Source organism: Symphodus melops, assembly GCF_947650265.1.
Source record: "Symphodus melops genome assembly, chromosome: 23".
NCBI classification, from domain to species: Eukaryota; Metazoa; Chordata; class Actinopteri; order Labriformes; family Labridae; genus Symphodus; species Symphodus melops.
In genome coordinates this window covers 8,041,569-8,054,125 of record NC_136713.1, presented here as the reverse complement: position 1 = coordinate 8,054,125, position 12,557 = coordinate 8,041,569, and the positions used below count along the sequence as shown (strand labels likewise).

At 42.6% G+C, this 12,557-nt stretch overlaps 1 protein-coding gene across 3 annotated transcripts in view; it reads right to left on the bottom strand.

Moving 5' to 3' along the window:
• The window catches only part of ndfip2 (Nedd4 family interacting protein 2), a 187,568-nt gene that overhangs the window by 172,785 nt on the left and 2,226 nt on the right, over window positions 1–12,557 (bottom strand). For 2 of the 3 annotated variants that reach the window (XM_079335901.1, XM_079335903.1), the window contains exons 2-8: window positions 12,149–12,359; window positions 11,843–11,973; window positions 11,537–11,624; window positions 10,358–10,482; window positions 10,121–10,187; window positions 9,879–9,991; window positions 6,394–9,787 (exon numbers count right to left, since the gene is read on the bottom strand). In XM_079335901.1, coding sequence (XP_079192027.1) covers window positions 9,888–9,991; window positions 10,121–10,187; window positions 10,358–10,482; window positions 11,537–11,624; window positions 11,843–11,973; window positions 12,149–12,359 — 726 coding nt within the window. In that variant the 3' untranslated portion in view covers window positions 6,394–9,787; window positions 9,879–9,887. Of the gene's footprint in view, window positions 1–6,393; window positions 9,788–9,878; window positions 9,992–10,120; window positions 10,188–10,357; window positions 10,483–11,536; window positions 11,625–11,842; window positions 11,974–12,148; window positions 12,360–12,557 lie in introns of those variants that run through there. The other variant, XM_079335902.1, reaches the window with a different exon arrangement.

Genomic DNA, 12,557 nt, shown 5'->3' with positions numbered 1-12,557 from the left:
CAACTGCAGGTCCTTATTTTACACCACATATTGCTCTGACTAACCGCTGGACATCCTACTTATTACAAAACAGTATCCAGACAAAGCTAACAACTAGCTCTTAAAATAAAGCGCCGCAGCAAAAGAGCAATATTTGACCGTCAGCTGCGGATGGTGAGGGCCAAGGCTGGGTGCATTAATAGCCGGGGTCCGGGGGGGGGGGGGGGGGGGGGATAGTAGGTCAGAATGTAAAGTTGGAATTAATTAGGGCCCATCGCGGGGCAAATGAATGGTTCATTGTTACATGTATCATGGACAGACACTGAGGAGGAACAATCTGGGCTTTGTGCTCTGCGTTCACCTCTCTGTCCTCCCTCTTTTTCCACTGGTTGAATACAAGGATGTGAATGTTTCGGGATGCAACTTATTTCTTTTGTTAAGGAAAAAAAAAAGTAGTTGTTAAATCCAAAGCGACGTAATAAATACAGTAAAGTGTGAATAAATTTGACCCAAGATAGGCTAAAATAGGGAGACATTTCTCCTAAAGAAAGACTATGCAGCATATTATATAAAGTGACAATTTAAAGATTCATCTATTACATTTGATAGCACAACATGTATAGGCTATATGAGTAATGATGAAACTAAGGGCTCTGTTTGAACTGAGAAGAGGGACAGGCAGGTGGTTCTTATCTCTGGCAGATTGCCGCATGGAGACACTCAGTGCATTGTATTCACCCTCTCTCTCTCTCTCTCTCTCTCTCTCTCTCTCTTACCCACACCCACACACACACACACACACACACACACACACACATATGCACACTCAAGCGCAGGCTGCCTGGCTCTGTCCCAACCATCTGCTGTGGAGGACAGGAGCCTTCCACTCAGCGGTGGTGATGTATGGTGTCTGGCTGCTACTTGCCACCTCACCCTGCAGTCACAAGTTCAACACTTCATCATATAGAGCCACAAGTGGGTCAAACTCCAGCGCTAATTGCTTTGAATGCATCAAGTGTTTGAGTGCAAGACTTTGCCTGCTCACTAACAACTACGAGGCCAAGCTGTCATGCTGGACTGTATTGAACATAAAAGAAAATCGATGTTACGAAATGCCAGTCCATGTGACAGTCCATGTGTCAGTCACATGCCAGCAGCCAATTCACTTGATCCACTGATCAATCCGTTACTTCACATCTTGTGCCAACCTTTCATCCAAACGTTACTGGAAACGTACACATAAGATGGTGCACCCAAGTTTGGGATTTCCACTCTTTATACAAATGTTTTCATAGTTTGGTACCGCTGATTTTGCACGCTTAAGTAAAGGCTAACTGGACAGCTCATGGGCCAATACCTATTATTGACCGATACAGATTCCTGATCCACAGAGGATGAATCTTGATGACATTTACTATCCATTTCTCTTGCAGTAAAAGAAATATAATATCCGGTAAACACTTGGTATTCCGATCAGCTTAATATGTGCTGTGTGTTTTGTTCTAACTAGCATTCCTGATTACCAACCAGCTCCTCTAATGATGAACGTGGTTCACAGTCATCAGCGACTCTTTATTCGAACTCGATTGAGCCGTCACGGCAAATGACCCAAACCAATTTGAAAGACAAACCAGTTCTCTTAACCGGGGTTCCATCCGCTCCAGATTTATTCTGCCTTGGCCTGAAGAGATTTGTCCTATTGACTGCAGTCCTGCATTCAATCGCTTCAACTGTCTGCAAGCAAATTGAAGAGTGCTTGCCACTAAGTGTTATTTATTTCGTCCGACTAATGGGGATCCATGCATCAGAGGGAGCCTACGGACAACCTTTCCTCCCCATTGACATCTTGATAAGTGGAAAAGTGGGCCTGGAAATGGTGCTGGAGAAGGTTTACGGAGTCTCTCCACCCTGCATAATTGCAGCCTCGGAGTTGGCCATAATTAATCTTTGAGAAAACTCGTCAAATTATTAATAGGGCCCTTAAGTGATGGCCCTGAAAGGAGGCCACTGTTCAGTAAACGGAGGAGAGGGAGCAAAGCTGTTGGAAGGGGGGGTTGTTTACTGTGAAAATACGACGAGGCATGCTCTCCGGGAGTTCAGCGACTCGACGTGTCAAGACTCTCCACACTTGAAGGAGTTAAAGGGAATGTAGGTCCCTCCGGAAACCAGAGAGCGGAGACTCCAAACTTCAAATGTCATCAGGTAGAAAGTGAGCCGCTCTTTAGGCACTAAATGGAAGAGTGGACTGTGTCAAAGCACCAAGCGGGTTACGACTTTGAAGGGGAAAAAAAGTGAATGTACAGAAATACTTGAGTGAGTTATTGACGGTTCGATTTTCCAGTTAATGGGCTATACCTTTTACTCTCACCCAACCCCCAGCTCCAGCTGAACACAACAATCATTGTTCACCAACTTGGCCACCTCTCACCATCCCATTCACACTTTTAGATGTTCATAAAAGTTATTACAAATGGTTATCTATCAGTTTCTAGTTTGGCATATGAGGCATGTACGCACAAATCTTGTTTGTTTCTCCGAATTTGCTGATGAAAATGGAACGAGGACTGAGTGGCCCCACTTTTGTCTTTCTTTACACTTGAGCTAAATCTAAAATCCACTCAAGAAGACTTCCTTTTCCTGTCTTAGTTGTACATGGGTGGGAACAAGCTTTTAAAACGAGCAGTGTGTATGAAATGCACAGTTATTCAACAGCTATGGAGTGGCACCAGCTCAGTTTGTAGGGACTATAAGTAGGGATGATCGATATTGGCTTTTCTACCGATATCCGATATTCCGATATTGTCCAACTCTTAATTTCCGATACCGATATCACCGATACCGATATCACAGATACCGATATATGCAGGCTTTTTACATCAAAACTGTTAGGTAACGGGGCGCCGATAGCTCAGCGGCAGCGACAGCGCGCGTACCATGTTGCGAGGATTCGGTCCTCGCGCGGGCGGCCCGGGTTCGCGTCCGGCCTGTGGCCACTTTCCCGCATGTCTCTCCCCACTCTCTCCCCATTTCCAACTCTATCCACTTTCCTATCAATAAAGGCAAAAAGGCCAAAAATAAATCTTTGAAAAAAAAAAAAACTGTTAGGTAACAACAACATAAAATATCTCCTGTGGAATTAACACATTATACCATTTTATTGTGATGCCCCACTGGATGCATATGTGAATGAAACATGGCTTTCCAAATGTACACACTGAGAAAAATAAGAGAACAACTTAAATTATGGAAAAAATTGCCACATTTATTTAGTGTTAGAGAGAAACCTCAACAACAAACAGCCTCAAACAACACCACAGACAATATAAAAAAAAGGAAGAGGCATCTCTTCAGTCCATTAGTTGTAAACAAACATAGTCAATGAATGACTGGCCATAACTTGTCAAATAATATACTCAAACTGGGCTCAATCTCTTTTGATAGTAACAAAATCCTCTCTCTTGATGCCTCCAGTACTCCAAAGGGCATCCTTTCGAGGGGATGGCTTCTCCTAGGTGTGCATGCACCTAAAGAAAGAATAAAAAAGACAGGGAATAAATGTATAATAGAATTCCTCCATTTCTTTAATAGAATTTCTATTATTTATTTTTCTTTGAAGCACTGACTGCCAAATGGTTACTGTATTCAGTGCATGTAATTTTTAATGTGACGCACTCAGCACAGCAGATTAAATTTAGTTTGATGATTAAGTTAATCAATTACTCACCTGCGCTGTCTCGCTTGTAGGTGCTTGAGCTTCAGTTGACACTTGGAAATAGTTCCAAACCACGGACACCTCATTCACCGGGTGAGCTAACTTGTTAGCCCCGAGTCCAGCGTGTTGTATATTGTAGCGTCCGTACGGACGTTAAAGGACGACGAGAGCGTTCAAATAATAACTTTTAATTACCCGGTCACTGTCGGCCGTGACCACGCCGTTTACAGCAGAGAGCAACACATAACTTGCCGTAACAATCCAACTCTCTCCCCCAGCGTTCTCTCATACAGCCACTCAACACGTTCTCGCTGGTGCATTCACTGACTCTCCACATAATCGGAATTATGAACACATTATCAACTACTGACTTTACAACATGAACCGTTACAATATGTTGTTGTTTAACATCATCAAGCGCGCGCCCATAAACGTCCCATGCTGTGTTCATGCAGACTCGGAAATTCCAATATCGGTTCCAATATCGGTTGTAAAACTCTGATACCGATATTTCCAAATATTACATTTTTAAGTCAATATCGGCCGATAATATCGGCCCTCCGATATTATCGGACATCCCTAACTATAGGTTAGGAAGAGAAGGGTCGCCAGTTGAAGTCCAGGTGCGGACCGATCCTGGACATTGGTCTGGTAGCAAGGAGAGTGCTCGTTCCCTTCCCGAGCATTGTTGAAGTGGCCCCTTGAGCAAGTCGCCCAATACCCCTACCACTTAGCTCAGAAGCGCTCGCTTTGGGCAGCCCCCCTCACTCTGACAGCTGTCCAATTATTGCATCCTATTTGTGCATGTACATGTTTTTCAGCATTGAAATGAATTTCTTTCATTTCAATTTCTTCTATCTGTTCTTCCACAACAGTATGTTCCATCAACCAATCTTGTTCCATTGTGAAGTTTAAAAGGATTGCAGTGCAGGGAGCAGAGGGGAATGCAGGAGGACAATACTGTTAATTACAAACCAATCAAAACATGTCCTTGCGTATGTCATGCTGAAAGGTTAAAAGGGTTATCTGAGTGTGCTTCAAAATGAGGGCTGCAATTTCCTGGAACATAAAGTACATTTCTGTTAGATGCAATCTACTCGCTGATCAAACAGGCTGTTTAAAAGACAGGCAGGGGCAGGGATACTTATACTGAACAACTCGGCAACTCCATCAATTAGGATGTGCTTTCACTGGTTTACTATGTCTTGATAAGGTATCCAAGGGGTCTGCATTTACAGCCAGTGCAACGTTACTGCTCACTCTCAACAGAGACTTTGAAGCATTGCAGACGGCTCTCTCCTTCCACGCAGCCAGCTTTGGCCCGCAGCAGTTGTCAGTGATAGGAAGAAATGGAAGTAAGCGACTGAGGGGAAACAACATCATTTGTGTGCAACGGCACCATCAAAACGCTGATTGTGTAATTTACACAGGAAGTGAAGAGCGACACCTGAGCAGACGGTAACATCAAAGGTTTCACAGGGAAAGGGCAAATGCAATCTGCAGAGCACTAAAGTCTAGTCTTGGCTTTCCGAAAAAGGTCGACTGGAATGGCATTTATATTTTGCATAATTAGTAAGACTTTATAATAATAATCCCTTTGCTGCAATAGCTGAGTCTGCGTTCGACTGCTACACCCTTGTGGGCAAAAAAAAACTACTCTGAAAACAAAAACAAACCTCTGTGCTGGGACTGAAACTTCGAAGGATGTCATACTGGCTGCTGAGAAGCATGCACTTCCACAAAGCAGGTTTCCGTTCATTTACCTTAGCTGCATACGTTGGGTCACCTCAGTACAGTTAGTTTTGGTCTGGCCCTGTTGGTAGAATCTAAATCTGAGAGTTAATAATGACCAACTGGTTTTTGTCTTCTACAATAAATAAGACTCACTCTTGGATGTTTCCAGGCCTGGATATGTTGATTAAACAGGGAGCAGAAATACTGTAATGCTAATCAAGCCTCTCCAAGAGGGGCGGCTGAACTCGAGTCAGTTAGCTCAACTCTATTTAAACTGCAAAAATACTATAAGAACAGAACGGGTCTATTATCATCTCTTGTAGAAAAGATGACTATTGGAAAGACCCATCCACAACAATCAACAAAATTCATCTCAGGCCTGTAAGAAAGAAGTCTATCTTCATGGTACGGCGGCCTGTGGGTGCACAGACAGTAAACTGACACAGGACAGGCATTGAAATTAAAAGAAAACAAAGAATCACACAAACACAGGGATATAACCCAACTTGTGAAAGCATGCATTTGGCTCCATCTAGTGGACTTTACAGACTACAGCGTTTTAGTATTTAGCAATACTCCCAGTGGAATCAGAGATGGGCAATGAGAGATTTACCTGGTTCTGCTCGACGTTTCTGTGTTTCCTTGCCACTGTTTCTTTGCTAAAGGTTGCCAAGTTCCCTGTGTGGGTAATGTTGGGTCTTTTTAAATGATACAAGAAAGACCGAGGTCTTTTTGAACTTGAGCAAAAGGAGTAAACTAAATGAGCAGGGAAGAAGCTTCAACCAGAGAAAAAGCGACAAAAACACCTGTAAAGCGAAAAAAAAAAAAAAAAGTCTAATCTAAATTGTAAACGATAACAATTGTGAACAGTTAAATATTTTTCTGGTTTTCCAGGGTTTTATGGAGTGAATTCAAGAAATCCAGAGCTTCATTGTATGTGAGAAAACAAATGAAACCAACGTTACACATTATTGGCAGGCTTTTGTTTTTTATTGGCATTTTTTGCAAGACATTCTGTCCATTTAATTCCAGTTACAGTAAATGCATAACAACTGTTTCAGAGGATGTTACAAGGATTATCAACAAAAAAAAAAAAAAAATCATACTTTGGCTGCCGACTCTTTAATTGTATTTACAAAGAAATGTACTTAAATAACCTTGGTTAGGGCCCGACCGATATGGCATTTCTGGACCTGATATCGATATTAGGAAGAGAACAAATCTCATACCGATATCTTCCTTCAGTCTGTTAAGATAAGAGACTCACACATGTATTGCACTGATGTCTCAAATGCTGTCATCAAACACTTGTGGAAAAGATATATAATAAAGCTCTGCAGAGAGATAATGCTTGTTGTAATCGTATAGCGCCCTCTGCTGGTGAAAAAGAAGCACTAGCTTCATGCAAAGACAGTCAAATTAAATGCCGTTTGACTGGTGAATGAATCTAGTAATCTCAGCGTATATATGCAAAAAAATAGCAGATATTAAAAGTGTCTGGATATGCTAATATCAGACTGATATTAATCGGCTGGCAGATTAATCAGTCGGGCTCTAATCCAAGAATTACCCCACTCATTTAAATCATGCAGCAGAGCTCTCATTTGTTGAAAAGATCACGATATTGCTGAAAGAGGCTGAGGTGGGATATGACCCGGGTCAGAAAAAGAAAAGCATACACAGAAAAAAAAAAACAAAAAAAAAAAACAGTTGGGCAATAATCTAGCTGTCACAGTTTAGGCTCAAAGCGATTATAATAACACACAATATTATCCATTTGAAAAATAAAAAGTGCAAAAGGCAAATTATCCATTTGGGAAGATTAAGAATTCCAGTTGAAAACTTGGATTCTAAGAAAACACTTTTGTCTACCTATCACACCAAGTTTAGCAGAATCACAAATAATGTACAGAAATCCTTCAAAGTGCAAATATTATGAATTGGCTTAAGCTGTTATATACACATTTTTCTAAATAGAAAAACAAAAAAGGAAATTAAAAATGCACAGCTCATCTCCTGGCGCTATACGTGGTGCTCCCTCGAGAGGAATCCTTCAGTTAGCACGTGTTGTACTTTGGCAATTAAGTGGAACATTTACGTTCACGATGTAGCACAACGTCGACGCATACGCGGTGGTTCAAAAGTATATGAAACCCTTAGACTTCATTCTAATTGGGCTAGAGCTACTCATACTTCATTCATGCTGGACAGTGTGTCCTAACTTCATGGCCGTTTAGACTCAAATAATGTCTTCTCTCAACACAGCACTTTGTTGAGTTTGGAATCTGATCAAATCAGAAGATCCCAGCGAGAGGGATGCACGAGTCGGGTTCGTCTCAATCATGCACAACATTTAGAACAAGTCACATTTGAAATCAGTTTTCTTGAATTTGCATTTTTTTCTGATTTGCCGTTAATTGAAAGGATTTTGTTGAGTACAGTAAACGCAAACACTTCGCTTTCCGTTATCTCCGAAATTGAATATGACTCTTTTATTCCGCAGAGTATTACTTACAGTAAGCATGGCTCAATAGAGCTACTGCACTGTTGTGTCAAATTCTTAATAGCACTTCCAATTCCAGAGAAGCAGGAAATGCGCAAGAGGCCGACCTCTCACATCGTCCTGGACTCGAGTGATCTCTGAGGCTTAAAAAAAAAATAGCTTTCACTGATAACTGTTCACCTCTGAAGCGTTATAGTCACTGTGTTTGCCACAAGTATTTAACGACTGCACGTGGAGTTGAAGAAAAAAAAAAAGAAAAAAAAAAAATCAGTATGATGAGTTTTGGGTAAAATAAAAAAAGGGAGGAATTTTTTTTATATATATATAACAAAACAGAATTTATTTATTTTTTTGGAAAGAAAAGGTTCAAGAAAAGACGAGGGAAATATCGGTTCAGAGGAGATGACTACCGACTGTTTTGAAAGCAGTCCTTGTGTTTTTATTTGATCCTTATTGCGGTGATATGTTAAATCACGGCCCTTTCGTGAAGCCTCCAACAGAGAAAGACATCAACTGCATAGGTTAGAGCGAGGATTTTGTGCACATTTCAAGCAACTTTCTACTTTGATCTGATGTATATTTAGATGACGCTGACATCCAATCACTTGTTCTAAGGCTCGGAGAACTGGGGAGAAAACAAAATTGGTTGTAAGTTGTTTATGTAGTTCATCCAAAGTTCAGTGTCGTCACGGCTCTTTTGACCTAAATAAGAAAAGAGTTTGGATTCGAGAGGTGGCACAGTTTGGTTTACAAACACTGAACGCATCTGGATCTGTGATATGTAAACTGATCGGTGCACATGTAGGCTTCCCTGAAGACATATTCCGCCAGCCTGCTGTTCGGCTAAGAATTCTCCAATCTTTTAGGGGCGATAACGCTGAGTCAACCTCGTCAGGGTTGGCTGGCCGTTAAGGTGAGACAAGAGCACAAACCTCCTGAAAGCATTAGGATGGGATGGCAAAAACGAGGGGTTTTCACACATGCAGGAAACTCCTGAAAAATCTGGATATGAAAGGGTAGTGACGCTCCATGCACACATTTATTTATACTGACGGCTGCGTCAGTATGTTCCCTGCTCTTTTGGAGTCAAACTTCACATAGCATCGATATAAAGGAGAATATTATCGTAGCGTTGTATAGCTAACTTGTTGGGGTTTTTTTTTTACGTCACACATCCCTCCGGAATTTTTTTAGATATTTCCAGGAGTGCATGTGTGAATGCGGCTACAGTGAGCACTGAAATTCAGAAGAATTCAGTTTGTTCTTTGAGATGGGGGGGGGGCTGAGAGTAGGTTTCCACTTTACACATTTTCTAATTTACAGTTCTTTGTTCTTTAGTCTATTTGATCTGCAGTCATTGAGATGGTCACACAGGGAACGCAGTTTTACACCATATCAGCTACACGTTGCATCGTAGGCGTTTGTTACTTCAAAGACATTTTCTCGTTAAAATATTTCAGTTGTGCTTTTGTCTTTTGTCGCTTCAAAATAACAGCTTCACACCGAGGGTTTGGCCTCTTTTAACTACGTAATGTTATTCTCAGGGACTCTTGAGCTGTATGACACTTAAGTGAGTCTTCTTTCCTCCAGCGTTCCTGCAGCAGATCGTTCAGAGTTAAAAGGAAATGTTTGAAAAAGCCAAGGGGAAGAAAGTGGATCGTCAAAGACTTGTTTTTGGGACTCGGTTCAGAGGAAAGGGTTTGCGAGTCTTGTTATGCTTTTAATGAGACTGGAGAACACTTTCTACTTCTTGCCTTCCCCGTCTCCTGTCTTTGCTGCAAGGCTCCTCAGTCAGGTCATTCGAGTGGGGAGGGAAGGAGCTTCACATTGGAAAGGAATGGTGATGATGATAAGGAAACCTGCAGGGGCGAAAGAAACACTATCAGAAGAGCAAGAAGCAACTGACTGGTTCTTATTACTTTTCAAAAGGGGGAGGGGGGATTTCTTTACTTTTTTTTTTTAGTAGAGGAAGAAGAGGCGTGTTCTGTGAGACGTGGCCATGTTCTCTGACATGTTGCGGACTTTTAGGTAGTTCACGAAACCCCTGAAGAACAGCAGCAGACCTGAAAGGGAGGGAAAAAAAGGAATGTTGAAAAAAAAAAATGAAAAAAAGAGAAATCTCCAAGAGGGTGACGCAAAAAATAAATACATAAATGAATAAAATTGGTGCTGGACAATCAGGTCAAACTCACCGAGCAGCAGGAAGATCCACCAGAGCCAGTACTGACCGTTAAAGTAACCGGTAAAGTAATCAGAGAACTGAGAACAGAGAAACAGACTCATCAGTTTTAGTCTTTTATTTTGAAATGTCAGGTTTTCATTATTATTATCATTTTATTTTGGGGCCAATACAGGCGTTTGTTTCCAAAGACCTCCCCTGCTAACTACAACATCAAAATGCAGTGCTGGATCAGAAACGAAAAACATACCCTGACAATTAGAATCCACTTGATGAGAGAAAGGCCAAAGCCGCAGATGGCTCCGTAGCGTCCCGCGATGGTATTGGTCAAACAGAAGGACAAGCAGAACCCGATCCAGTTGAACAGGAAAGCCACTGGCGGTAATAAAAACAGAGAGCATGACCCCAAAGACAAACAAAGGCTTCTTGTGTGTGTAAATTAATAGGCGATATTTTCAAAATAAAAGCCTTGGGCAATTTGCAGTTTATTTGATTTTTCTACAAGTCGACAGTGACGTGATAAAATTCAGTGATTAGCCACGGAGGACGTTCGTTCGTTCGTTTGAAGGAATGCTTAGCAAGCAGCAGAAACGTAACGAGTGTGACTCAGACTTAAATGAAGAAACAGCTGGCAATAAAGTATGCAACAACACCACTTGTACCAGCACTCACGAGAAAAAGTCACAAGCATTTGTCTACTCACCGTCATCATCCTGCTCGGTCCCAGTATTGAATTTTTCTATCCTGATGAGCGATTAGTCGGCATCTGCCATAAAGCGTCATCACACCGCTGTGGTGTCTGCGCAACGGTAACCAGGCGGAACATTATCCGTGCTGATGACACGCCGGCTCCCATCGACGGTTTTCAAATGATGATTCGTTTGTGTCTTCAAAGTAAAGCTGTCCATCAACGATGGGTCAGACTTTTTTTTTTTTTTTCATCAAACTCGACCAAAGCCCATCGGCAGTTTAAGTTCCCTGATAACCTCGAATGCATCGTGATTGATCCAATATGGAGTCCACAAAACAAACATTTTAAAAAAGTTGGTTTTTCCTCTCCTCTTCAGGACAAACCTCTCTTTCTTTTACAAATCTGCATCATGGTGTTTTGTTTGTTTGTTTGTTTTTTTCTAGCGTTATTCAGCAGTAGTTGCTGGCTTCCATTTTCGTCAACAACTTGAAACTCAGACAGATGAACGGGAGCTACTCCGGGAATGTGATGCACAAAGAACGAGACGCACAGAAGAGGAACTCCTTTGCCTGGAAGTCGTTTTACGTGAACCGCTTGCTTCGACCGGAATCACTGAGAAATTCCCTTCAACTCCCAGAGGAATATGTTGGGGAACGAATGTTTACACTGCGGTGTTTGTGAGGCGAGTGAATTTTTAGTGAATGCATCAAGAGAAGAAGAAGAAAAAAAATGTCTTACTGAAAAAGGCCAGCATGAAGATTCCGTCGTTCCCGACTCGCAGCTGATCGGCATCGCTGAAATCATCTCGGGGAGGGAATTCTTCATCCTAACACGTACACACAAACAAATCAACACCGTCAGGATCAAGCAAGACTGGTAACGTCTGGTTTGAATATTCGGATTTTCCCCTTCGTGTTGTGTAACTACAATCGTTTCTGCCAAGAGATTCTAAAATTCACAAGACGTATTTATTTAGCATTGTGTAAAAAAAAAAAAAAAAAAGATGAAGGAGGCGTGTGTGTGTGTGTGTGTGTGTGTCCTCACCCGAGGCATCACCTCCACAGCGGAGGTTGCCAAGGCGGCCGCTTTGGCCTTCTCCGCTTCGTCATACGTGGGCAGTGAGGTGGCAACGCTGTAGGGCGGCGGCACTGGGAAGTCGGCTTGGAAACTAGTTTCTGTGAGAGGGAGGTGGAGGGGAGGGAGAAAAAAAAAACGGATGCGTGCACGATCAAAGAACTGCGCAGCGGCCCAAAATGTGCTCGTCCTGTCACGGAAATCAAAATTCCAGACTGTGCGGCCACATTTCAGTGCAGACAAGAAGCATGTTTAAAAGGAAACGTTGATTCATACCAGGCGATGCAGCGGTCGCTCCGAGGTCGATGAAAGCGTAAGGAGGTGGAGGTGCATCCGTCTCCCCCTGAGTCCTGGATCCGGAGGGCTCAGCGGGAGCCGGGCTGGCCTGAGCCTCGTCTTGGCTCGAAGGCCCAGCCTGGGCTGTCGCAGAAGTGCACGGCTGCTGATCGCTGGTCGACGCCTCCGAGGAGTCCTCCTCGTTGTGCAACTGGAATAGAGGACGAGATGGAGAATGGGTCAGCCGAGCCAGCGACTTTACCTGCTCTGCTGAAGAGCGTGCTGGATTTTCCTGATTTGTTTGCAAAGGTCTACTGCCCTCTTGAGAAGTGATACACACATAATCAGCTCATCAGTGTCCCAACTCTCGCGCCAGAGGCGTTCTGAAATTACAGATGGCGGTGGGAAC